The sequence below is a fragment of the Nylanderia fulva genome, unplaced genomic scaffold (genome assembly GCF_048542155.1).
Source record: "Nylanderia fulva isolate GAGA-0341 unplaced genomic scaffold, ASM4854215v1 Scaffold3, whole genome shotgun sequence".
Classification (NCBI taxonomy): Eukaryota; Metazoa; Arthropoda; class Insecta; order Hymenoptera; family Formicidae; genus Nylanderia; species Nylanderia fulva.
Window position 1 is genome coordinate 5214915 of NW_028190368.1, and position 26018 is coordinate 5240932.

The 26018-nt window shown below is 32.8% G+C and overlaps 5 protein-coding genes across 8 annotated transcripts in view; 3 read left to right on the forward strand and 2 right to left on the reverse strand.

The window, feature by feature from the left end:
* Positions 1-3980, reverse strand: part of LOC114933569 (ATP-dependent RNA helicase DDX42) — a 30726-nt gene extending 26746 nt beyond the window's left edge. For 2 of the 3 annotated variants that reach the window (XM_085484328.1, XM_085484327.1), the window contains exons 1-10: positions 3845-3980; positions 3217-3440; positions 2851-3120; positions 2206-2746; positions 1896-2124; positions 1549-1823; positions 1319-1469; positions 916-1247; positions 709-837; positions 433-613 (exon numbers count right to left, since the gene is read on the reverse strand). In XM_085484328.1, coding sequence (XP_085340454.1) covers positions 437-613; positions 709-837; positions 916-1247; positions 1319-1469; positions 1549-1823; positions 1896-2124; positions 2206-2746; positions 2851-3120; positions 3217-3431 — 2319 coding nt within the window. In that variant the 5' untranslated portion in view covers positions 3432-3440; positions 3845-3980 and the 3' untranslated portion in view covers positions 433-436. Of the gene's footprint in view, positions 1-322; positions 614-708; positions 838-915; positions 1248-1318; positions 1470-1548; positions 1824-1895; positions 2125-2205; positions 2747-2850; positions 3121-3216; positions 3441-3844 lie in introns of those variants that run through there. The other variant, XM_029306202.2, reaches the window with a different exon arrangement.
* A 499-nt stretch (positions 3981-4479) lies between these two features.
* Positions 4480-7918, forward strand: LOC114933466 (SOSS complex subunit B2). Its single transcript, XM_029306075.2, has 2 exons — positions 4480-5370; positions 6341-7918. Exons 1-2 carry the CDS (start codon positions 4912-4914, stop codon positions 6623-6625), a joined length of 744 nt encoding a protein of 247 aa, XP_029161908.1. The 5' UTR covers positions 4480-4911; the 3' UTR covers positions 6626-7918.
* A 1541-nt stretch (positions 7919-9459) lies between these two features.
* Positions 9460-13609, forward strand: LOC114933501 (solute carrier family 35 member H1-like). Of its 2 annotated transcripts, none has more exons than XM_029306122.2 (8): positions 9460-9745; positions 9837-9958; positions 10491-10720; positions 10897-11108; positions 11195-11267; positions 11395-11647; positions 12151-12326; positions 12557-13609. In XM_029306122.2, exons 3-8 carry the CDS (start codon positions 10511-10513, stop codon positions 12905-12907), a joined length of 1275 nt encoding a protein of 424 aa, XP_029161955.1. In that variant the 5' UTR covers positions 9460-9745; positions 9837-9958; positions 10491-10510; the 3' UTR covers positions 12908-13609. The 2 variants fall into 2 exon arrangements, with proteins under 2 accessions (XP_029161955.1, XP_029161956.1); XM_029306123.2 differs by having other exon boundaries at positions 9837-9867.
* On the reverse strand, positions 12083-22894 carry Jarid2 (Jumonji, AT rich interactive domain 2). The gene is given in 13 exon segments (XM_029306081.2): positions 12083-15271; positions 15367-15669; positions 15774-15872; positions 15954-16360; positions 16454-16760; positions 16921-17069; positions 17175-17373; positions 17459-17611; positions 17732-17954; positions 18161-21680; positions 21998-22167; positions 22361-22683; positions 22772-22894. Coding segments are annotated over 12 exon segments (5703 nt in total). The 5' UTR covers positions 22447-22683; positions 22772-22894; the 3' UTR covers positions 12083-15184.
* Positions 22895-23281: 387 nt separating this feature from the next.
* RagA-B (Ras-related GTP binding A/B) lies at positions 23282-25990 on the forward strand. Its single transcript, XM_029306063.2, has 6 exons — positions 23282-23531; positions 23834-23933; positions 24020-24404; positions 24525-24740; positions 24815-24930; positions 24997-25990. The coding sequence occupies exons 1-6, from the start codon at positions 23520-23522 to the stop codon at positions 25086-25088; spliced, it is 921 nt and encodes a 306-aa protein (XP_029161896.1). The 5' UTR covers positions 23282-23519; the 3' UTR covers positions 25089-25990.
* Positions 25991-26018: the final 28 nt, after the last annotated feature.

The window sequence follows — 26018 nt, forward strand, 5'->3', positions numbered from 1 at the left end:
ATCACTTTTGTAAGTTGCAATTAGAGGTACGATCGTGAAATTAAGAGGATCGTTGCGGATACACGATCATGGCCACGGCTCCTTATGGGATAATTATGGAGTGATTCACTCTAAGCACAAATTGCGACCAGACGCGTATGCGTGCTTTCAAAGGCGTGCAGTACCTCGTACAAGAACTGCATGCAATTTGATCTCCGCGAAATTGTAATAAAATAAGATAAATATGTTATTGATAAAGCTATATAAGCCGCGATCAGGCTGATGATCACCAGGTAGGTACTAGATGATTTCGATCGGATTCGATCGATAATATCCGTACAAATTGGTAAAATTAAATTTTATTGTAATATAAAACAAGTCAGTTCCTCATATCGTTCCGTTATAGCATAATAGCGGCTATATAGTGTATACACAAATAATTGTTTACATTACTTGATCACTCCCATCGACTTTTTCGCACTCTTTTACGCTCCGGTACCGCTGAATTGGAAGCTTCATTGTTATCCTGAACAGCTGGTTTCGGTGGCGGCACGGTCGGCGGTGGCGGTGGCGGCATTATCACAGAAGGTGGAGTAATCGTCTGCTCCCAAGTATGATCTGACGATGCTCGGAACTATAACAAACAAAATTATTGATTAGCGTGAAACATTCGCTGACTACTTTTGAACTTCATTTTTTAAATCTATATTTTCAAAGTAGGCAACTCACCTGAGAATTATATTGACTTCGGAAAGCAGCTTTCATAGCGGAAAGACGATCGCTACCAGGTCCGTGTCTTTCCAACTTTTTGACTACTTCACTTACATCCTTGGACGTTTGCGTTGATGACGATCCACTCTATACAGTTATGATATAGTTGGTTATTTGCAAAAATATGTATATAAGAATATTTATACAAATTGTTGTAATGCATACCGAACTCGATGACTCTGGTCTGCCTCTGAAACCAAGTCCGGCTCCACCGATATTTAAACTCTTCCCTTTCCCACCTTTGAACCTTGATTTTCTGAACCATGCGCTTTGCATGGCCAAATCTATCAAACTCTTTGACACTTCTTGATTCGCTCCCTCCAAATTTCTTACTAAGTGTCCAGCAAACTCCTTATCCTTTTCAGTTACAAGAGTATACGCTGTACCCTTCTCACCGGCTCGTCCTGTCCTTCCTATTCTATGCGTGTGAGTATCGATATCTCGCGCTACATCGTAATTTACGACAGTTTTGATATGTGGAATATCCAAACCTCGCGCTAAAACGCAACAAGAATTTCACATACATTCTTTTCAACATCAAGAGAAAGATGTCAAACAGTTTAATTACCGGCTACGTCAGTAGCTACCAAGGTGCTGACATCCTTCTTTTTAAAAGCTGTAATCACTTTGTTTCTCTCGATTTGATCCATGTCACCATGCAAAAGTAATACATCAAACTCTTTCAGTTTGAGATTGTTGGAAAGTTCTTCCGCGTTCAGCTGAGACGTGGGGGAAAAATATTAAATTACACACCTCTTTAATGTTGTATTATAGTTAGGAGTTGCTCAGTTTTCACACCTTCTTAGTGACAAAGATTAAGAGACTGCCAGCACTTAAAAATTCAACCAAGTTCTGCAACAGCCAATTCCATTTACCGCTGGGATTATTATTGAACATGATGACATGTTGCGTCACATCAGTGTTGGCCTCACCGACATCACCTTGCACTATTCTAATAGGATCTGTTAAAACGTCTCTAGCAAGCTTTTCTACTTTCTTTTTAAATGTTGCACTGAATAGCAACGTTTGTCTGTCGGGCCTCACATGATTACATATAGAGCGTACTTGTGGTTCTAGGAAAAAAAAAAAGTTCGATATCGACTATTGACGTATATTTAGATCTCAATTATAGTTAGTTTACTTACCAAATCCCATATCAAACATTCTATCGGCTTCATCCAGAACCAAAAATGTAACTCTAGCTAAATTCGTTGCTTTCATTTTAACAAGATCAATCATTCTACCAGGAGTAGCAACCACAATTTCCGCACCACTTTCCAACGCTTTGCTCTGCTCCCATTTGCTACCACCTCCATAGCAACAGCACACTTGGATGTTGTAAACCTTTCCAAATTTCTTTGCTTCTTGATAAATCTGTAATTTACATATAGATTTTACAGTTAAAACTCGTTTAGGCGTTAATAAAATAGGATCAAAATTAGAATAAAAGATTACCTGTTGAGATAATTCTCTCGTCGGCGCTAAGATAAGACCGATAGGGCCATCTCCAGTTTTCAATTCACGCTGATCCATGATATGCACTAGCATCGGCCAAATAAATGCCGCTGTTTTACCGCTACCGGTTTTTGCTATACCTATTATATCTCGTCCGCTTAAAGCGGCAGGAACCGCTTGCGCTTGAATAGGCGTAGGCTGCGTGTATTCATTTTTACGGATAGATTTTATCAGCGCATCATCAAAGCCGAAATGGGCGAAACTAGTAACTGGGTTCGGCGGAGATGGTCCGGATACCTTTATACCCAGAGTCTTTCTCAAATCATCAATCTGTTGTTTACCTAAACTTGCGATTTCTTCATGCACATTGTAAAAATTTTTGTCGAATGGTTGATATTCGATTTCACTGTGATCGATTGGAGGTAGTGGATCAATCTCTTTTTTTTTTGGTGGTGCAATGGGATTACCATCTTCATCGTATTCGATTTCTTGATCGGATTCTTCTTGTTGCAAACCAGCAGTTGGATTCTCTTCCATATACCTAATTGTAAGAAATAAAAAATCAAATTATTATATCTTTCTTATTATAATTTTTATATGCAAAAAACAGCAATACTGTAGTATCATATTATCCAAATATTGTACCTGTAATAACTTTCTTCGTCGTCTTCCCCATCAATATCTGCCCGAAATCCTTTAGATTTCTCTTCCTTTCGACTCTCACCATATTGAGCAGCACAATCGTTTCTCTTCACTTCCGCATCAATACCTGCCATGAAAGCATCTAAAGGATCTTCCTCACCATCACTGTCCTCTTTTGATGCAGACTTCTTCATTAAATCATACGTGGGAGATCCAGGTGCAGGTATATATTCCAGCGATGAAGTTGGAAGTTCATCATCATCCTCGAAATATCTGTTTTTACAAAATAATGTTATAATATTTAGTTTGTCTCTATTTCCTTTTACAGCATGATTATCAGAGTATTATTATTTTTAAAGTTATACTAACTCCTCCTCTGTTTTGCTGCGTTTCTTTGGCACACCCCAACAAGCGGACAGAGCATTCTCTGTAATAGCATTCATCGTGTGATAGCCTTGTTTACTCAAGGCCGAGTTTGGCGGAGGTGGAGGTATATTAGTACCGCTTCTCTTTGTCCCAGACATTTGGAAACTGGCAAAGCCAAAGCCTTTTGGCTTGTTACCGCTACCTCGATGATAACTCATTGTTGGTCGCTTTAACAAACAATCGGTGCTAATTACTGTCAATTCTATCTTCAATACATATAATTATAAATCAGAAATAATCGTTTATGCTCTCAACAATATAAACATATTAATTAAACAACTCATTTTTCGTTACGCGATAATACGCAATATTCACTTTTTGCTGACAAAAACAGAGACTGATACACAAAACTTCTTTTGAGACACTTTATTTAAAATACATTAACAGAATCGACCAAAGGTTCACAAGCAACATTTATTTCGGTACGTAAACTAATGTTTAAAGGTTAAAGGTTAAAATAAAATATTCCGCCGAACTTTGAAATATCGTTTTAGAGTAACTTCGAATAAATTTTTCCGTATTATTTCTCGCACGCAATAATCGTAGAAATTTAATTATAAATAATAACTACCTGTGTGTTTCAGCGAATTTAAAAATTTATTTGCATTTATTCAGCACTGTAATCACAAACAGTAAAATCCTCCGCAATCATAAACGCTGAAACTACGCAGTGTTATCGCTGTACAATCACGCTTTGCTCACGATCGAAATATTAATTCGTATATTTACCGCAAGTTGGCGCTCGCCTCGTCAAAATTCTTTTTTGTATTTTTTTGACTTATTTTTTTAAATTATATATTAAAATTAAATATATTTTATATATTATATATATATATATTTTTTTAATTATATATATTATTATATTTTATTAATTATTTATTAACATATTTTATTAATTATATATAATATATATTTTTTAAATTATTATAATAATTATATATTTCTACATATTTAATATATAAATTAAAATAATAAAATAATTTAAAATAATAATATTACAATAATAAAACAATTGAATATACTTAAATATATAAATGATATATTTAATATTCCAATTACATATTTTTTATTTTAGAATTTTTGATCAAAATCAACGAAAATTCTTTACTATAGCGACCAGGAAAGATAAACGGAGAACGTCTATCTATATAGATATCCAAATTCTATGACGATGACGCGCGCGGCTCATTCGCCCTCTGGCGGCTGGCCGACGAAGCAAGATGACATGGCAGACGTCAGCTGCCAACCGACGAGACTCGGCTCTCATTTCTCCGATGCATCGGCGAGCGAGCCTCTCTCGTTCCTACGCTCTGCCCCGTCGAGCCGGCTTCGATCCGGTGATACTTTCGAGAGCACTCGGAGTGCGAGAGGCTTTAAAGGGCTCGAAGGGCTTTAATTAATTTAACGAGTGGCGTCGAGCGGGGCGCGGAGAGGGGACAGGTATTCCGAGTGTGGGGAGGAGCGTACACTTCGACACAACGGGCAGCCGTCCGTCGTGTCATTCGGGGAACACGCGTCGCGCGAGACGGTACTCGGAGGGAGAAGGAGAGAGCGTCCTTCGTAAGGACGACGCCAAGGACTTCGCCGCGCTCGCCTGTCAGTCTGTGCGTGCGCGTCCGCGCGGCTACTCGGGACAGGATGGATTACGTGCTGATAAAGGACATCCGGGCGGGCCAGAAGAACATCAACGTAGTGTTTATCGTTTTGGAGGTTAGCCACCCTACCATCACTAAGGAGAACCGCGAAGTTCGAACGTTCAAAGTGGCCGACAGCACCGCCTGCATGAACGTCTCCATCTGGGACGAGCCCGGCCAGCTCCTGATGCCGGGTGATATTGTGCGGTTGACCAAGGGCTACGCGTCCGTCTGGCGGCAATGCCTGACCCTGTACTCGGGCAAGACCGGGGACATACAGAAGATCGGCGAGTTCTGCATGGTGATCAACGAGCAGATCAACATGAGCGACCCGAATCCGATGCTCTCGCAGCAGATAGTGAATCAGAGCGGCTCCGGACCGCCCGCCAGCAATGTCAACAACAGCATCACCAACAACGGCAACGCCAACAGTATCTCGGGTCAAGCGGGACGACAACCTTTGGTGCGTGACACCTAGGAAGTTTCATTGTTGTTCGACGAATATGGCGAGTCGACGCGAAACAATGTATCAAGATTTTTTTATTCTTTTTTATTTTTGCGCAATTAAATGTGAAAAAGTTTACGAGTTTTTTTTTTAGGCATACGTAGAAGCACAGGTTTTTTTTTGATATTTTACGAGGAATATCATTTACGGATGAGAATAGTTTTTCGAAATTAATGGCGTTTTTAATTTGCACATATTAAACGATTTTATTTTTATTTATTTAAATATATACATGAATAACAGCGATGTGGAGTGATAAAAGTATACTGAGATTTATCGTGTTACTTTCATCTATTTTTTTCAAACATAATTTTATACTTGTTTTTACACACATTCCCAGATAGAATATAAACTCGTAATGAGGTCATCATGATTTTATTCATCACTTAAAAGTTACCTGGGCAAAAATGATTCAAAAATAATTTAAAGATTTGATAAAAGGAATCGTATATAGATTTAAAGCGCTCTAATATAAAATAATCACTTTATATAATTTTCAAAAAATTTATGTTGCTGAAATATTGTTAGAATACGTGGGAACAATAGAATAAATAAATGATTATAATGTATAAAAAATTGTCCCAAAATAACTTTCAAGTGACGTCATCATGATGTCATTCTGTATTTCATGTTCTATCTGGAGAATATTTTTATGTTTATCATTTATGGATGAGAAAACTACTTTTTCGAAATTAATGGCATTTTTAATTCGCATATATTAAAGACTTCTATTTTTATTTATTTAAATATACGCATGAATAATAGCGATATACGAAGTGGAGAAGGTATACGCCAAGATTTATCGCGTTGCTTTCTAGTTTTTTAAACATAATTTTACACTTATTTTGACATTTGAGAACTCGTTATCTCTCGATAATAAATAATCCGTCCGATTAAAAAAATAACATGTGCAATCTCTCCGTCGCAGGCTATCCAAAGCAACACAACAACTCCCGGAAGCGGAGCCGCGGCGAGTTCAACGACCGCGAAGAGCGGAAATGGCGGCAGCGGAAACGGCGGCAGTAACGCCGGCAGCGGTAGCTCCGGTAGCAGTAGTTCCGGCAGCGGCAGCTCTGGTCTACCCGGTGGCTCGGTGCGATACTCGTCGTCGTCATCGTCGGACTCGACGACAAAGTCGTCGGCGCCGACGACCAAGAGCAATTCGCGCGGTCGCGGCGGCTACAGAAACGGCGGCCGCAGCGACCGAAGATAACACACGAGAAGGAAGCGGCTGATATACGTGTAATAAGACGAACAAACGTGTGCGCGCAGATCCGCGCGTTTGTGTATAATATACTGTCCTTTTTTTTTAAACTCCAATCGTCGACGCGTTTTCAGCGGGAACTGTGTTTTGAGAACTATCTATTTGCGGCGCCGATGGGTATTTGCACGTACTATTCCCGGGATCGACTACGCGAATGCGAGGATCGCCAGTGATAGTGATCACCAATGAGGGATTATTTTTCGAAAAATTATTTTCGAATAGTTTTAGCGCGTATCAAATATTGATCGAAGTTTTGCAAATTTGTAAAAAAATCTGTCGAAAATTTTATGCTCTTTTCTATATATTATATATTTAGGAAATTACTTTATATTTCTTTTATTTAAAAAATATGCAATAATCTTAACAAATGTAAAAGTCTTAAAATTTTGGAAAGTTTTGAAAATCTTGAAACACATAAACTTCTTTCGTGTATAATATAATAATAATAGAAAAATTGTGTGTATGTGTGTAGCATGTATATGGGAGTGTGTTTGTGTGCGCGTGTGTGTATATACATACATAATTGTAAAATGTATAACAAATATTTATACTATGTATATTACTTAAAATTTAAACATTAAGATTAAAGTTAATTAATTTTTAGTTAAGAAATTTGTAAACATCTATAAAAGGTAACATCTCAGTGATTACCTTCATTTTTGGATATATATGTATATTTTGCAGATTGGAATCCTAAGTGATTCTCACTTTAGAATGTTCTCTTTTATACTATTTATAATCTTTTTTGTTTTTAAACGTATACATAAAGTAATTTTTTGTATTTAAAATTTAAAATATTGCCCGCGTATTTTTATCTCCAAAAAAATGTAAAATATACTAAGATTTTTTAGAAGATATTCTTCAAGACTTTTACCATTGTTAAGACTTTTAAAGGAGATGCATGCATTAACATAATTGTTGTGTCTTATAACATTCAAAAGGAATTCTGATTTTGTATTCTGATTGATTATTTAAAATGATGATTGAAATTATGCTTATTATTCTACCGTTATTTGTCAATCGTTCCAATCTGTAAACAATCTGTAATTGTGGAATTGACAAACGTATCTTCTAGAAAAGATTTTTTTATAAACAAACGAATTCTTTTTCGGGGTTTAGTCTTATCGAATAACGCTTTGAATAATGAAAACAATGAAACAGATATGGTATTCTATGTTAGAAAAACAAGTAAAAAGAATTCTATTCACTGGCATAATTAAAAATTAAAAATTAAAAATTTAAATTTTAAGAAAAAAATACGACTAATATTGTATCTAAAGTTTACTCAATATTGTATCTAAAGTTTACTCAAAAAGTTTAGATAAGATCGAAAATGATTTAGATAAGATTTAAAGTTTATTCGAACAATGATTTCAGCTGTGTTTAAAGAAAAAATATGTAAAACGATTATTGTCAATAGATTCAATAGAACATTGAGTTTTTTTTACATATTACAAGAAAAATCAAGGCGCTTACAGCTATATGAAATTATTTTTACTAGTTTTTAGATGTAGAATACCATTCTGTTATTTAATGTATATGATAAAAAAAATTATTAGTCTCATTTTATACACGTGTGTGTATTTAATAATCTTACGCGAATTATTCATATCTGTAAATACAATATGTTATACGTTGAGTTCATCTTGACGATTATCCTGGTGATTAACGCTCTCGCAATCATTAAACCTTGAATGATACGAACTAATATTTACGCGGAGTACTCCACAATCGAGACAAAACTGATGACATTATTACAATATGTAATAATAAAAATATCCTATTTATGGTGCAAATAAAAAAAAACCAGATTTGAATTAAGAAATTTCCTTTTATTTATTTGCAGATTTATTCGTTTAATGGAGTGAATTAATTAAAAGACAAATTGGATTTAAATAAAAAAAAATTGCTTGTTAACATAGATTTCTTTTTATTTCAGTCTATTAATTTGATCAACGAAATTAATTATTTTTACGTTTTGTTTCTTTTTCTTCTAACAATGAGATAAAAGAAAACCGCAAAATTGTTCTATAATTTTTTATAATAATCGTATGTTCCTTATTTTATTTTACTTTAATATATATATATATATATATATATATATATATTATTATAATTTTTCTAAAAATAAATATATATATATATATTTATATAGTTAAAAATATGTTCGTAAATATTTTTACCAAATAGTATCGCGTTGTTTAACGAAATAATATGAAAAAATAGAGGGAAAAAGTAATCGATTTATTCTGATTTATTCAATTTATATATATTTCGCTTAAAAATGCCGCGATATGAGAAGTCAAAAATAAATTAGTGTTAAAAATTCCAGCAGAATTTTTTCCATAATATACGCTTCATTTTTCTATCATCGTTCAAAACTGCAAATTGCACGCGGTGTCTTATCATTGAAATGATAATCACAAGGTTAATTTCCGTTTTCGAACAACCGCAAATTTTTCCTGAACATTCAGCGTAATACTTAATTTTAAGTATACTTTTAACGCGCGTTTTTACGAAAAAAATTCATACGGTTTATTTTTTTTCGAATATATAGAATATAGAATATATTAATTTATTCACACAGAAAAGTTCCAATTAACGAAGTAATAATTTACGCCTCTGATTTTATAGATAAAAAATTTGACATGAAATATTTTAATTCGTTGAAAAAAGAATATTCTATCAATTTTAAATATTTCGACTATTTTTAGAGTTATCGATAATATATATTCGATGTTGATTTTGCAACGCTGGCGTGGCAATTACCTTTTTCCTCCTTTTTTTATGCTCCGATATTACGCGTTATTAGTGAGCGCGTGTGGGTCGCGCATAGGTGACAGGTGATCGGAGAGAAAACGAAAACACAAGCATGTTTGCTTTGTCGTTGCCAACCTGATAAGCGAACCATCCTCGTAGACGCGTCCGCGTTGTAGGCAGACATTCCTGATAAGATCCAAAATTATTTTCTAAGCTCGTGCGAGGGCGAGTCGTGAGTGACAGTTGTCGCATCACTTTTGTTTCCAGGTTATGTCTCGTCGAACTGCATTATCTTACGCTAAAGTCAAGGTGAGCGATTAAAAATTTCCGATGTTTCATCTTTATCGCCGATTATAATCTCTTGATTATAATATCTTAATTTCTTCATTTTTGTTTTCAGAATAACGTGATGTGAATGACGTATGGACGATGTAATTAATTTTTTTATACAATTTATATACTTATTAATTCCTGCAATATGATTTATTAATGATATCTTTATGCATAAGGCTCCATAAAACGGTATGTTTTTTATAAATACATAATTTTTAAGATTTATTCATTGCGCTTTTTTTTAATCGTATCTTGTATTGCGTAGAAATAACAGTACTATGTGCTTCATTTTTGTAAAGTCAGTTTAAATTATAAAAAAATAATAAATTTATACAAAGAAAATAAAAATTTCTTTTGAAGACAATTATTATTTTGAAAATTATATTTCTTAAGATTATGATACATCTTTTCATTGCATAATTTTTTTGCAAAGATTATTTTTTATTATATCGTATTATAAACAGCAATTTATACATAATAATAGAGAAACGTATGTGTGACATATTTGTAGCTGTTACAAATTATTTATATGCATTTTTACATAAAGCATGATAAGTTGCAGAAAGCATGACTGAAAGATATAGAGATAATGATTTTGGAGTTTTTTTGTTCTTCACAATATGTGAAATAAAACGAGTTATATATTTTTCTTTGCTTTTTTGACTCTTTTTCTTTTTAAATAAATATGCTATTAATTATATATATTCCTAAATTTTTTCAGAATTTTTTAATTTAGAGAATATGACACGTTCGCACATAAAATATCAAATTGCTAGAGATGATGTAGAAACATCAGAATATTTGCCGCAAAATGTTCCAGATTTCCAAAATGTAATAAAGCCAGAAGCCACATTTTGGAGGAAAGCATACCAAGTGTGTTTATTGATCTCTGCTTACTTTATTTTATCAATAGGCCTTACATTTTATAATCCATGGCTGTATAATACGTATGTGAGTAATTACATATACAACAAATTAATAACTTGCTTTTATTTATTATTATTTAGTTATATACACAACTTAAAATTATTTAATTATTATAAAAAATCTTGCTTTATAGAAATAAATTCTTTCTACATATTTAAGAAAACATATAAGTTTATTAATAATTGTTATAATATTTTTAGGGATTTAATTTTCCACTTGGAGTAGTAGTTTGCCATTTGATTATAAAGTTTATACTATCTGCATTAATACGCTGCATCAGAAGATGTTGCACTGGCAGACGGATAAATCTACCATGGCAAAATATAATTTATTCGATAATGATACCTGGCATGGCCAGCGGTGTGGATATTGGTTTATCCAATTGGGCACTTTCATTAATTTCAATATCTTTGTAAGTATAAATAATATTATAATGGCAATTATATAATAAAACAAAGTGTTCATTATTATTTATTATACAGTTGAATTTGTTCCTAGGGTCACCATGACCAAATCAACCACCATTATATTTATTCTTGGATTTTCTCTTCTTTTTAAACTGGAGAAAAAGGTTTGTTTTTTAATTGGAATTTTTTAAATTATGTAATATTTTAATTATTTTTAAATTATATAATTATTTATCAGAACTTTTATATATTTCCTTCTAACAGGCAAATAATAATTATCGTTTATTGTAGTCATGGTCTCTAGTAGGGATAGTGGTGATGATAGCAGGAGGATTAGCAATGTTCACCTATAAATCTACCCAATTTGGTATTCTCGGATTTTTATTGTGTCTCTTAGCTTCGTTTGCAAGTGGTATTCGATGGACCATGACACAACTCATTATGCAAAGATCCAAACTTGGTCTCCATGATCCGATAGATATGATGTATTATATGCAACCTTGGATGTTATTACCTGCAATATCTGTAACCGTGTGGTTTGAAGGTAATTCATAGTATTTCAAATATAGAATTTTAATTAAAATTTTATAATTGACCATATGCCTTGAATTAACATATCTTCAATATGACATCATTTTACATACATAATTGATTTTAAATTTGATCACCTATTGATCAATATATATATATATATATATATTATTTTTTTTTTTGATAATTAATGACATGGATAACGAGAAAGTAGAAAAATATATGTAGAATTATCTTATCTTATCATGTATTAAAACAGAATGTTATTTGTTTTCGCTGAAAAAGTGAATGCAGAAACGTTCTAGATATTATTTATCTTATTACAATTTTAATCAATAAAACTCAATTACCACGCATTAAAATTTTTTGATGATTTTATTTGTTAAAATTTTATAATTAGTTTGACATCTTTCTCATATAAGTGCAATAAAAAATTTTTGTTAGACACTTAATGATTTAGTTATATGTTGCATGTTTTATTATTTACGATATTGAAAAGATTAAATTAAATTTTAGGAAGTAGAATATACACTGGTATTAGAGTTACCGATTGGAGTGATATCGGTAGTATTTTGTTAACTGCAAGTGCTGTAATAGCAGGTGCCATTTTAGCATTTAGTATGGAAGTGATGGAATTTTTAGTTGTTACTTACACTTCTAGTCTGACATTGTCAATCTCGGGAGTATTTAAGGTAAATGATAACATTCATTCACATTTCATTATTTCTTCTCATATCGCATGACATGTCTCACGTTTTGTTTTCACAATCAGTGAAACACTAACAATTTTAATAAATTATGAAAAGACTATGATTCACAAACATATTTTGTATATTTAAATATAATATTCAGTAATATTAAATATAATAATCAATTTTTCAATTTCTATTTCTTATCAGTTCTTCTCTCTGGTTCCTTACAGGAAATATGTACATTAGCATTGGCCTTTGCATTGAAAGGTGATCAAATGACTGGCCTTAACTCTATAGGATTGTTAATGTGCCTTGGTGGTATAATGCTTCATGTTGTCCAGAAGGTGTTAGTCAATAGAAAGAAAGTAATTGATAATTTGGAATTACAATCAAAAGTGACTAGCAACAGTGCAAAACATGAAGAGGGAACTGATTCTAATATACCGTTATTAACAGAAAAATCAACGTCTCTAATGAATCTTCTTAATGCTGAATTTAGTTCGGATGAAGATGGTGATTTGAGGGAGGGTGATAACTCGAGTCAAATACTGTCAGATATTTTGCAACGCAGGGAACAGTGATATACATCATGAATTTTTAGCTATGACACAAGAAATTATTTTATCAAGCAAAGCATTCTAAAACAATATATGTCTATGTCTTACAGCATTTTATATTTTCCCAGTGTAAATTTTTCAGCCAATAAAAGTGTTAACATTATAAATTTTACATCACAACTTTATGCCTTATAAATGGCATAAAATTTAATATAACCAGAGACAAAGTGCATTGTAAATTTTCTAAAAGATGTCTTTGAGACGTTCTTTAAGATTCTTTTAGATATTTGTGTATTCTGGGATATTCAAAGCTTAAAAGACTTAATTAGTATATATGTGTAATATAAAATGTCATGTAAAAGTTTGTCCGATAAATTTCAATGTATTATTATTACATAAGTCTGATATATAAATATTATAGAAAATTGCAAAGTACAAACATAGAAAGTATGAAATGGAACCTTGTCGTATCAATATGGATATAGAAATGCCACTATCTGTGTGAAGAAAATTATTAATGTTATTGCTATCTCATTACTTTAAATATCATAAACAAGAGCTTTGCATGCAAACTATATGCGATATAAATATAAATTCTTTTAAATTATGTCACTAGTTGTCTACACTTAGGATATATATTTCCCGAATAAGACAATGGTAACTCATATATTTGTGTATATAATAATTTTTTAATGATAAACGCACAATAAATTTGAATGACACATACTAATTGACATCTACATTAATATAAAATTTAAATATATAATTTATTTTAAAAAGATTATATATATATTATATTTATAATATTTATATAAAACACGATAAACTGATAAATAGATTACCTGTACTATATTCATTATGTTAACAATAATGTATCTATACTATACCAAAAAATTTAATAAAGTTATGTAATTTTCATAATTTTGAGAATGAGTTTTCTAACTTGATTAGAACTTGATAAAAATATTTTACATTACGTCCTAATCCAATAATATTAAACATTCTAAATTATTAGTAATTGTCAAAATAAGTTGTGATTAACTAAAAAGCAACTCTATCAGGTTCTTGAAAAACTGATCAACTGTTTGGAAGATGATTCGCGAAAAGTGACGAGTTAATATATGTAAAACAAGAATTAGAGCATTTGATATCTATCAAAATTACTGCATTTATTTTCTAAAATCGAAATCGGCAGCGATAAAATCAGTTGGCAGTTTTTCGAAACTTAATCTGTAATCGTACACATGAAGATTCAAAGATATATAAATAAACCAAGATTATATCTATATTATGTCTATTCAAATATATTTTGTAAAGATGTGAAAGTTTCTCATCTATGCGTGGATTCTAACTCTGAGTAGATCCTTTAAAAAGCTATATTGTATATAGGCACAACAATATGAATATATCTTGGCAAATTTATTTTCTCAATCTGCATATTACAGAGAGAGAAAGATAATTATTAAATATATAATAAACATCCACAAAATACAAATTATGTAATGATACTCTGTTTTGCTTTGTTTTCTCTAAAGATTATATAATTTTTAACAACTTGTCAAATTTTAAGCAGGTTCTATAAGAACTATATGTAAAATAAAATATAAATAGCAGATATATTTCCTGTGTCAATATATTATATTATATTTATTTTCAACTCGCGCAGACACAGATATATTAATAAATAATTTATTATATTTTGCAATATCCTTATTTTTCTATTGTCAAAACCTTATTAAATGTATATATGACTCCTTAATAAATAATAATCTATAATTACAAAATTATTATATATGTTACTCTTGTAACCAATTATTAGTATTCTAATCTAAATTAGGACAAATAGTCAAGACAAGTAGATACGATCATCACATTATGGTAAATTTTAAAAACTACGGATACATGTTTTTTTGCCTCTTTGGGAATTTGCTCTAATATTTAATAATAATTATAGTTGGTATAAATATTTAAAAAAATAAACTGTAAAAAAATTATACTACAGAGATACATCATAATAATGTAGTTCGATTATTTTTGCTGTTTAAAGAATGTTGAATTTCAAATCGCATAATATAATAAAAAATTTCATTTATTTTTATTTAAAAAATCATTTATCCTACTAATATATTATATTCATTCATATTGTATATGAATATAAAGAAATTTTCTATCGATTATAAAATCATTAAGTAAGACCTAATGCAATCACGTTCTTTAGTTCCAATAATTATTCTACTGCCGATTAATAAATAATAGTCAAACTTTCATCTTTTATAAATTAAATAACAAACTTATTTTTTTTTATTTATTTTGTTTTATTTGATTAGGTTTTTTAGATTTGGCTTCGATCCTGCATTCTAATTTGTGAATCAATCCATCTAATTCATCCTGGTAAACAAAGATTCAAATAAAATTATTTGTTGATACTTTGCATAATTAAAGAATATATTAATTAATTAAATACAATAAAATGTTATACTTACTTCATCATAGGTGTACATTAGAGTACAATGTTTCAGAAGCTGCTTTTTGTGATTGATTAATTGCAATGCATGCGGCAAACAATAGACACTATCATCTTGCGAATTATTTACCAATGAGACAAACAAATTGGCTCTACATGTCTCGCATTCGAAATCGCCGTCATCCTCTTTCACTCTTTTTCCTTTCTTCCCTTTTCCACTATCCGGAAGAGGCAATCTTTCTCTATTATTAAGACCCACGTTTTCCAGTAGTTTACGATAATCTAATTCCTTCTCGCGAATCTTGATCACACTCGGTAATATCTAATGGGGTATATAAATGTATTAAATGCTCAGAAATATATAAAATAACTCAATTAAAATTTTTTATATTATAATCTTGTAATAGTGTAAATTTTTAATTTTACCTGTTTTAATATATCTATATGAGATCTGGTATCATTAATAATATTAAATAACAACCTCTCGAATGAAAAGATAGAGGGTTCACAACTGTCTTGTATATCCTGAAAGCACATCATACTTTATGATTAACTAGACCATTGTAAAATTCAGAGAAACAGCTCTGTACATATCTGTACACATACTTTGAATACTTGCTCGGCTGTTTCTAACCAGGATGGTTGTGCAAAGTATACGCTTTCAGACACCACATAACCGGTGCATATGCTTGACGTAAATGCTTTTGGAAATACAATTATGAACTGTCCCGGTTCTTGCACGGTGCGACATAGCGGTACACCGTTGCTGACCAACAACTCCGGTGGGACCATGGCAGTGTCAGAAGGTAACCATATAGTCTTATTTTTACAATATCGCGGTACCATCTTCGAGAGCGCTTCTCGGAAATTGTTGTTATGCTCGTCAGGTATCCCATACCAAATCTTTTTAGCACCTGTATGCAGATACTCTATCCATGGCAAACCATGTGGATCGCGATACCAGCAACAAGCGCTGAACAACATACCCACGTGCAACGTTGGCACGGTTACACCTATAAAAGTAAGTGAGAGTTACACGACTTGTACGAAAATATATCCAGTGAAAGATTAAATTAACAGTGAAATATTATCCATAAGTTGCATACCCATTAACGGGCCCAAGGCTCTCAATACTGATCCGGCATTATTAGTGAGTACTTTGAGATTCCAGGCGTGTCTGGCGAACGGACTATTTTTGGCAACGGAAAAGCCAAATCCACGACCGCTCGAGTCGATGCTCGCCGCGTGTACGCAAACGTGACGTTTCCTTTCGGCGACATGTTTCCAAAATGCACTCTCCACCTCATCGGCTGAAGCGCCTTCGGCTTCGTTTCCTCGCTGATTTTCGCCAAACCACATGCGTTGAGTATTACGGGCGATTCGGTAAAAAGCATTCAATGGCATGTTTCTTCCCTTTATTAACAGATATATATGTAATTAGTATATATATATAAATTTAGCTATCGTGTATAATTGCGCTAATGATTAATAATGTTTTTATTAAATAATTATATTATCAACAAAATATATTTAATATTTATTTAATATTTAAAGTTTCTTGTGCGTGTCATACCTTTACAATACATTACTCAATTTCATCAGAACTATCATCTTCGTCTTCCTCATCATTATCATTAGATGACGCTTCTTGTCTTTGCAAAGTTTTTCTTTCTTTTCTCTTCCATTCAGCTTCAACCTCATCAAACAATTTTCCGCGTTCCTCTGTGAAAACAAGTATATGATAATAAATATATAATAACAATTTATATAATATAAAAGCTTTAACATATTTAAAATTTAATTATTTATAATATATAATATGCATACCCGGGGATAATGTATCATATGGCAATAAATATTTGCAATAAATATCATCTAATTTAGTAACGCGATCTTGTGCAGATTTAGGTATCTTCATACCATCTGCTACCTTTTGCCATTTCTTCTTTTCAATAACTTCTTTCAATCCACCCAAATTTTGAACTGTTTGATACAAGTGAGGTAAATCAACTTCCATTCCACCAATCTAAAAAAAATTATTATATTAAATTAAAAATCTTAAATTATACAATATGCAACATACAATATTAGAAAATAAAATAAAACTTTACCCATGGTGGTTGAGTCAGAGTGATACTTTGAGTAGCTAAATATTTCTTAATAGCCATCATTTCTTTCACATTAGGACCCCATCTGTGAAGCATGCGATGTACATATTGATTATAAGCTGTGAATCTCATGTCATCAGACACCTTGCATTCGGGCTAAAAGATTAAAAGAAAAGTTTAATACAATCGTAGTACTTAATATACGTATGTAGTAAATAGTTCATATATATTATATTTTAATAATTAAGAGAGTATTATTTTTTATTTAATATTTACTTTAAAATTTGGCGGAGGCACGACTCTACATATTCCAAACTTCTCGGCAGTCGGTCTTATTTTGTCTATATACTCCAGAGGATCCTGAAAATCTTTATCCGTTGGATGAAACGTCGGTGCCTCGATTACACGAGCCTCATTATTTGTGTTCTTTGCACTTGGGAATGTTGTGCTATTATTTGAATACAGTTCAGATCCTTTTTGTTTGGATTTCATTTGAGTCCTAGAAAATCATATTTATCAATCATATTAGCAAAGTTTGAGAATTTCATAAAATAATAAACATATACATATATATCTATGTATGTTATATGTAATTTTTTATAACCAGATTTCTCGCTAATATTTTAAAAATATAATATTAAATATATTATTAAATATATTAATATTATATTAATATCAAAATTATTATACTAATATTAAATATACCTTTTGCCACTCTTTGTCGAATCGATAGAAGTTTTCCTTTCCCTGGATAACTTTGGAGACTTGGCGAGTTTTTCCAAATTGTTTGCGCTCGTACTAACAGTTTGACGATTCGCCGAGTTCGATGCCGAGGTGTCATTCTTCACCTGTAAGGTAGGCTGAGTCTCCGGCGTACTTGCCACCGCGGTCGAAACGCTTGTAGACGTTGAGGTCGACGGAACTTGTTGTTGCTGTTCCACTGTAAGATTGGGATTGGGTGGAGTACGCGTTGTCGGCTGCACCGTTCCTATCGGAGGACAACGTGCTACGGATAAAGGCGGCTTGGTGACCAACTTTGCCCGAAGGAGTACTCTCTGATTAGGACCGGTCGGCCCTTCCGTGCCGAGTTTGACAGCCACACCTTGTATCAACTGCTGCCCTTGTACCAGATTCGGGCCGCTTCTCGTAACAGCTTGCAGTGGAATGTAAAACAACTGTCCGTCGTTGTCGTCGTCATTTTCGTTGCTCGTTTCGGTTTGAGTAGATATCTCGGTACTCTTCTGCTGATTCGTGTCGCTCTCTTGTTCCTGGGTAGTCTCATCAAGATTCACCTGGACTGCTATAGAAGCGCTGCAATTTACGTTGCTCCAGCTCGTTTTGATCTTATCGAGCGGCAATACCTGGACGTTGGTCAAGTTTGCGAAATTCTTGGGCAGTTCAAATTTATTCAGCGTCGTATTCGTTGTACTTATCGGACCCTGTGTCTCCTGTTCCTTCTTCGACGGTTTCTCCTTGTCGTCCGATGATGTTCTGGAATTATTTTTGATTGATTTATCATTCGATTTATCAGTTTCAGCAAGTACTTTGGCCTCCGTAGCTGTAGCAGTATCCTTAATCGAGCTCGGGGTATCCTTAATCTTCCTCCGGAAGGGTGTACTGATGGGAACCTCGGTGTCGCTTTCGAATGCGTAAACGCTACTCTCGTTTTCCGGTGAAAACGCATTCGCATTCGGAATCACCAATTTGCGTTGCCTAACCTTGGGTATAAAGGATTTTCGCGGTTGAAAGATTTTCTTCTCCGTCGGTGATTTCTTTTCTATAGAACCGTCCGTAGAGTTTTGATCCGACTTCGACACAGTATCGCTAGTATCTTCAACGATAGCTGAAGTCTCCTTATTCGAAGTCTCTTTCTTTTCGCACTTATTCTTAACATTTCTTACAATTTCTTCAGTATTAGGCTTATTTTTATTGGTAGTATTCTGCGATTTCGCGACTTCGACATTAGGTGCATCGGGTGTTGCTGTTATCACATTTCTGGTCTGTATCGCAGTACGGTCCTTGAAACTTATCTTGTCCGTTAATTTCGAAAGTGTTACATTGACGGGACGTACTAGATGCTGGATCTTCGCCGGGATGGACAGATGCGAGACGTCCGTCTTCAATTTTGGCGTAGGTTCGTATCTAAAGGTGGAAACATTCTCCATCTCCAGCTTGCTCTCTTCTTTCGCAAGCGAGCTTTCGTTCAGCCACTTTTCTATCTGCTCGGTCGACATGTTCACCCGTTCTTTTCTCGTATGCAGAGTTGACAACGGCATATCTATAAGATTAGGAGAAACTTCACTTTCATGATTACATTTTTTGTTCTGTACCTGTTCGATCGACGGTAATAAGGAGCTTTGTGTCTTGGTGGACAGATCTAATATTGATTTTTGATCCTGCACGGACGTACTTTCGTCGTTCAATGCATTTGCGACTGGGGAAGCAACTTCGACCAATGAAGCCTTTTCTTGATTATTTTCTTGCGAAGTTGTGCTTTGATTCGGCGCGTCTACTGTTTTATGTAAATTCAGTTTGTCATTGGATTCTGATTCTAGTAAATTAACATTAGCAACAGCGTGGCACGAATTCAAAACTTTTGATATCGCCTTTTTGGTAAATCCGCGAAACGATTCCTCATCGTCCGATACTTTTGGCAGATCCGGTTTCGTAGACGTGTTTTGCGTATCTTTGGAAATTGTCTCGCCATTTTTCACATTATTAACGTTATCGGAGATCTGTTCTTCGTCTTCTCCATCGTTTTCTTTTTTCTTCTTCATTTTATTAAGCAGCATTCCCAGTGTTTCTTCTTCGGATTCCACGTTTTTGCTTTGATCATTTTTGAAACTCTTCTGCTTCGATCCACTAATCTTATCTGATGATGATGTTTTAGGTAGATTTTGCTCACGTTTACGTTTCTTCACAAATTTGTCCTTAGCAGATTTCATACTTTGAACTGGAATCTTCGGTTTGTTATTTGTGTTGCTTTGTGTTATTTCTGCTTGTACATTTGTATTTTTGGAGGATGATCTGAGACTCCTACCGACTGGTTTGTCACTGGTTTTCCCTACAAGACTCTGTCTAGTAATAGGTCTCGTGCTGTTCGTTTCTACCGAGCTTTCAGATTCCTCGTCGCTATCTTCCTCGCAATATTTCTGCACTTTCATCAGACGTTTGCTTTTTAGAATTAGTTTATTATTCTTGCTCTTATCCAATCGCTTATTACCGTTATTGTTAAGAGAATTGATCTTAGAATCCTTAGAGTCCTTAGAATCCTTAGTTTTATTAGTAGTTTTCATACTATTCTGTTTTACTTTGGCTTTAAGCTCATTCTCCGTTTGCGCTATTCTACGAGCATTTGGCAGTTCAGGAAAACTTTCGACTGAAAGATTATCATCATTCTCTAGATCCGGGCTCACTAATTTTCTACCAAGAATTTCCATATAAACAGCGGCTGCTTCCTTAGTTTTTCTCGTTGGTCTCCTAGAGGGATTTTGTGGAGAGATTATACCACTGTGAGATCTCGTAACTCTTCTCATTTCCGATTTGCTTCTGGTACAAATCTTTTTCTGAATACCTTTTGGTATGTTACGTTTTATCTGCGATGTCGACTTTTCCACAGGTGATTCTTCTTCCTCATTATCCTTTTTATCATCCTTCTCATCTTCGGACGACACATCTGTGTATGATGTATCATTATTTTTCGATTTCAAATTAATTTTCTTCTTTGGTTTTGATGACATGATTTTCGTCTTTGATAAGGGTTTATTGCTTTTATCTAACAGTACACCACTTCTCAAGCCGTGTCTCTTCGTCTCAATTCTAGGTAAAAATTTTCTTGGTGCCAGTTGAATACCAGCCTTCAACATAGATCTCTCTGTACACGATCGTGTTCTCATAACACATGTGGCTTTGAATTTATTCTTGATCCTTTGTTTAGCAAGACGTTGCTCCTGATATTTCTTTTTAAGCGCTTGAACTGTAGATGTTGCTGTTTTAAGTTTGGTAATGCTTTTGTGTATCGTACTAGGCACTTTCTTTTTATCTGGCACAACAGACTTTACTTTTGTTACATTCTTCTGACATGTGTCTTGTTTCTGAACCTCTGTAGAAATACTAGTACAGGATGATATTTTATCTGTAGAAGCACGAGCTGGTTTAGGTTTCTGTTTCTCTTTTTTGGTGCTCATGTTGAAGAAATTTAAATTGGGTGGCAAAATGGATGTTCCTAGATTTGAAAAAAAATATATTTATTTAAAAACATATTTTAATAATCTATCATAATAATTTACTTACATTAATTCACAGTTTCTTTAACAACTGATATTAATACTCTTAGATTTCAAAATATATATTGTATATTTTAGAAAAAGTTTTAGTTGATAAAAAACTTTAGTTGATACAAAAATTTTCCTACATCCATTCTTTAAAGTATAGTACAATATATCATTTGTTATAAAATAGATTTTTATAGTTAGAATAATAGATCTAATGTAGATCTAATATAGAAAAAAATTTCATATTACATTTAAATATAATAATAACCTCTGAAGCATAAAAATGTTAGGAAGTCCTCTGTATTTGGACGTTTATGAGTTATTAATTCCCTAATCATAGCAGGTTTAGCTTTCTCTTTGTCCTTGATGGGTGTAGGTGATGAATTGAACACTGTACTTGCACCTTGTGCAAACTTTCTTTGTGCGTGAACTTTGGTCCTAAGGAGTGAAAAATTACAAGTTAATATTATGGCAATTTCTTAGATATTACTACTTAAAAATATGCATAAGTATCATTACAAATATATATATTTTTAAAAGCATGTATTTTATTTTTAATAATTAAATTGAGTAATATTATGACAATAATATGTGACAGCTGCAATTAGGAATGATTATACACAAACGTTACCTTTTTGGAGATTCGGAAAGTGGTTCCATGAGATCCACCAGATCTCCTTCTTTCCTCTTTCTCTTATCGTTACGACTCAGAACCATTCTGAGAAAGTGGAGATTTAAATATTAACGAGAGAGGACGAGTACAAAATCGTCGTTTTCAATTCGATTTCATGGAGCATTTAAAGCACGTTCGACATTAAATGTATCTCTTGCACGGAGATCAATGTCATATTTCGCATGAATGATCTTACAAAAACCGATATCCAGGACGATCGTCGGAAATCGCGAAACGCGAACGTACGTGCAGCATCGCCGACGTGCTAATGGCTAATCGTCCTGTGAAAAAATTACGTCAGGTGATTTAATCGGGTCCATGCTTTTTCAGCTGATCGCCAAGTCTCGATAAAAATTATAATTTACCTACTTTCCGAAAAATAACGCTAACTTCCCATTTTTTTACTCGGACAACAGTTGTTTATTATGTCAAATTAAAATTAAATACCACGATCTCTCCCGACCTGTGATGACTCAGTGTACCTAGATACGCCCAGCGCAAAGGAATATCGATTTCTTAAGATCCGTTTCTATGACGTGCGCATAAGCACGTTTTCAAGCTAAGAAAAAATTATTAAAATAAATATCCAATAATTATTAAAATAAATTATTAAAAAATAAATATCCAATAAAATATATATTTATATATTCTATAATTTTCTAAAATCTTCCAAATATATTGATTTTACTTCGAATTTCCTATTATTTATTATTTTTCAATAATCTGACATTAAACAGCTGATTTTGACGTTTCAAAAAAATGAAGAAGAATGACTGCATTATAAATATATTTAATTATTTTTCCAATAATAATAATCAATCAATGTGTCCATGGTCCTATCCAAGATGGTGACAAATGATTCCCCTTCCGTCCTTGGAATCACATCTGTCAATATTTCGCGTTCGCATCTCATATATCCAATTCTTCATGTAACCGCATTGTGTTGATGAATGTACTCGACTGCTATGCGGTTTTGTGCGATTCTTGCTTTTCCAAGGCGGAACAGCTGATAAGCCAGTTACTGCGGAGTTAGTCAGTGCTGAGATATCTTTCTCATCAAATCTGTAATCTTTGTAGCAAAAATTGAAAATACTGAAACGCACGTTATTTATCCAAGATGAAGAAGAAGGTAGAGATATAAATTTATTGTATAAATACAACGTATTTTTTTTTTTTTTTTTTTTTTTATTATTAACATGTTAACCACCTCTTGGACCACGATTATTTAAGTTTCTGAAACCATCAGAGAATTGTGTTGCAATGTTATTCACTTAACTGAATAATTGAATACATTCTCGAGGAATGTGTGGCCTGAAATACTCAATTTCTGCATGATCAACATGTTAATGCACTAATACATCTCAATTATATATACTTCCATCGAAGTAAAAATGTTGTATATAAATATAATATTCTGTATATTTTATTCAGGTACTGCTGATGGGCAAAAGTGGCTCTGGAAAGACGAGCATGCGTAGTATTATTTTTGCTAATTATATCGCAAGAGATACTCATCGTCTAGGAGCAACAAGTTAGTAACTATATCATTTCAAATATAATGTTAAATACAATTACAATTCTTATAAGATTTTATTAAATAAAAATAATTGATTACAGTTGATGTGGAACATTCTCATGTTCGTTTCCTTGGTAATTTGGTGCTGAATTTATGGGATTGTGGTGGCCAAGAAGCATTTATGGAAAATTACTTTGCATCGCAGCGTGATAACATATTCAGGAATGTGGAGGTATTAATTTACGTTTTTGATGTGGAATCAAGAGAATTGGACAAAGATATGCACTATTACCAAAGCTGCCTAGAAGCGATACTACAGAATAGTCCAGAAGCAAAAATATTTTGTCTTGTTCATAAAATGGATCTTGTGCAAGAGGACCAACGTGATTATATATTCAGGGAGAGAGAGGAAGATCTAAAAAGACTGAGTTTGCCTTTGGAATGCACTTGTTTCAGAACTAGCATATGGGATGAAACGTTATACAGGTATGTATTATAATATATCAAGTTTATTAACTACATTACACTAAATAAAGTTTTATAAGATGTGCAATATTTCAAATATTCTTATTACAAACCAATAATAATAATAATGAATTATTTTAGGGCGTGGTCGTCTATTGTATACATGTTGATACCTAATGTAAAAGAACTAGAGCAAAGCTTGAATCAGTTTGCCAATATTATTGATGCAGATGAAGTTCTTCTATTTGAAAGAGCGACCTTTTTGGTAATAAGTCATTGTCAACGACAATTTCATAGGGATGTTCATCGTTTTGAAAAAGTTTCCAATATAATAAAGCAGTTTAAATTGAGTTGTAGGTAAGTATGGTATAGCATACAAGGAGATGATATTAGTAAGAAATGCAATATTCAAGATGTTATTAATTTTTCAGTAAATTAGCGGCACAGTTTCAAAGCATGGAAGTTAGAAATACCAATTTTGCAGCTTTTATTGATATATTTACCTCGAATACATATGTAATGGTCATCATGTCCGATCCAACTATACGTAAGTATCTGAAATTTACTCGCTGTTTTTTTAAATTGTGTTGTTAAAACAAGCACGCTCTTTTAGCATCCGCGGCGACATTAATTAACATACGCAACGCGCGAAAGCACTTCGAAAAATTGGAACGCGCTAGTCAGAGCTCAGCATTAAGCAGATAGAAGTCGGCGCGACCCAGGCGCCTCGTCACCCGGGTCCAATCTGTTAATAACTGTTGAATTTACGAAAATCAGAGTTTTGCATTGTGCCGTTAAGATGATGAAGTATGTGATGCCACGTGTCAAGAAAGTCGGATGATGAAATATACTTTATAATATACAATTTTCTTAAATATGAGCGTCTATGACAAAGTAAGTATATAATTGACATGTCTGAAAGAGGCTGATGCAGGAGCTGATCGGTATTTCAGAGGTTATCGATATTTCAGATCGTAATATATTATAAAATGAGTTTATCATTTATATTATATATATGAATATGATATAAATACGTCTGTAATTTATCAATGTAGAACTTGTATATGCAAGAGTATTTGTATGCGCAATTCTCCCTTTCGTCCCATTTTAAATCATTTTTTTATTTTTGACTTAAGAACTGATGATAATTCGACTTGCAATAACATCCAACGAATATTAGTAATAAATGAATCATTATAATCATACGTCTTTCTTTTGTATCTGCATATATCATGTAATATGCTATATCTCACAATATAACAATATAAGACTGAGTGTCCACCTGAGATTTTAGATCTTAAATAACTCGTAATACTAAAAGTTTTTGATAAAAAATTGATCCTTAATTGTGCACTCATTGATTGATTTTACTGTTAAGAATTCTTTTCTTTCAAATTATAAATTTATTTTAAATCAATGTATAGTCTGTTGCATTAAAGTGTCAAATTGATAAATGTAAAATTGATAAATAATAGATGTCAATTGCATAGGATAGGTGTTCTATAGTGTATTTACATCATACTAAATAGAAGATTTGTGTAAGAGATTTAGCAGATTAAAGTGTATTTTTTAAATGTGAAAATAAAAAATCTAACATTTTTTTTAAACGTCGAATATATATTTGCCTTTTGATAA

Bases quoted from the DNA above. Each gene is read 5' to 3' on its own strand.
- LOC114933466 (XM_029306075.2), top strand. From the start codon at position 4,912: ATGGATTACGTGCTGATAAAGGACATCCGGGCGGGCCAGAAGAACATC. The intron at 5,371-6,340 runs GTGCGTGACACC...TCTCCGTCGCAG, and splicing joins AAGCGGGACGACAACCTTTG to GCTATCCAAAGCAACACAAC.
- RagA-B (XM_029306063.2), top strand. The intron at 23,934-24,019 runs GTTAGTAACTAT...AATTGATTACAG, and splicing joins TCATCGTCTAGGAGCAACAA to TTGATGTGGAACATTCTCAT. The intron at 24,741-24,814 runs GTAAGTATGGTA...TTAATTTTTCAG, and splicing joins CAGTTTAAATTGAGTTGTAG to TAAATTAGCGGCACAGTTTC.
- LOC114933501 (XM_029306122.2), top strand. From the start codon at position 10,511: ATGACACGTTCGCACATAAAATATCAAATTGCTAGAGATGATGTAGAA. The intron at 11,268-11,394 runs GTTTGTTTTTTA...CGTTTATTGTAG, and splicing joins TTTTTAAACTGGAGAAAAAG to TCATGGTCTCTAGTAGGGAT. The intron at 12,327-12,556 runs GTAAATGATAAC...GGTTCCTTACAG, and splicing joins CAATCTCGGGAGTATTTAAG to GAAATATGTACATTAGCATT.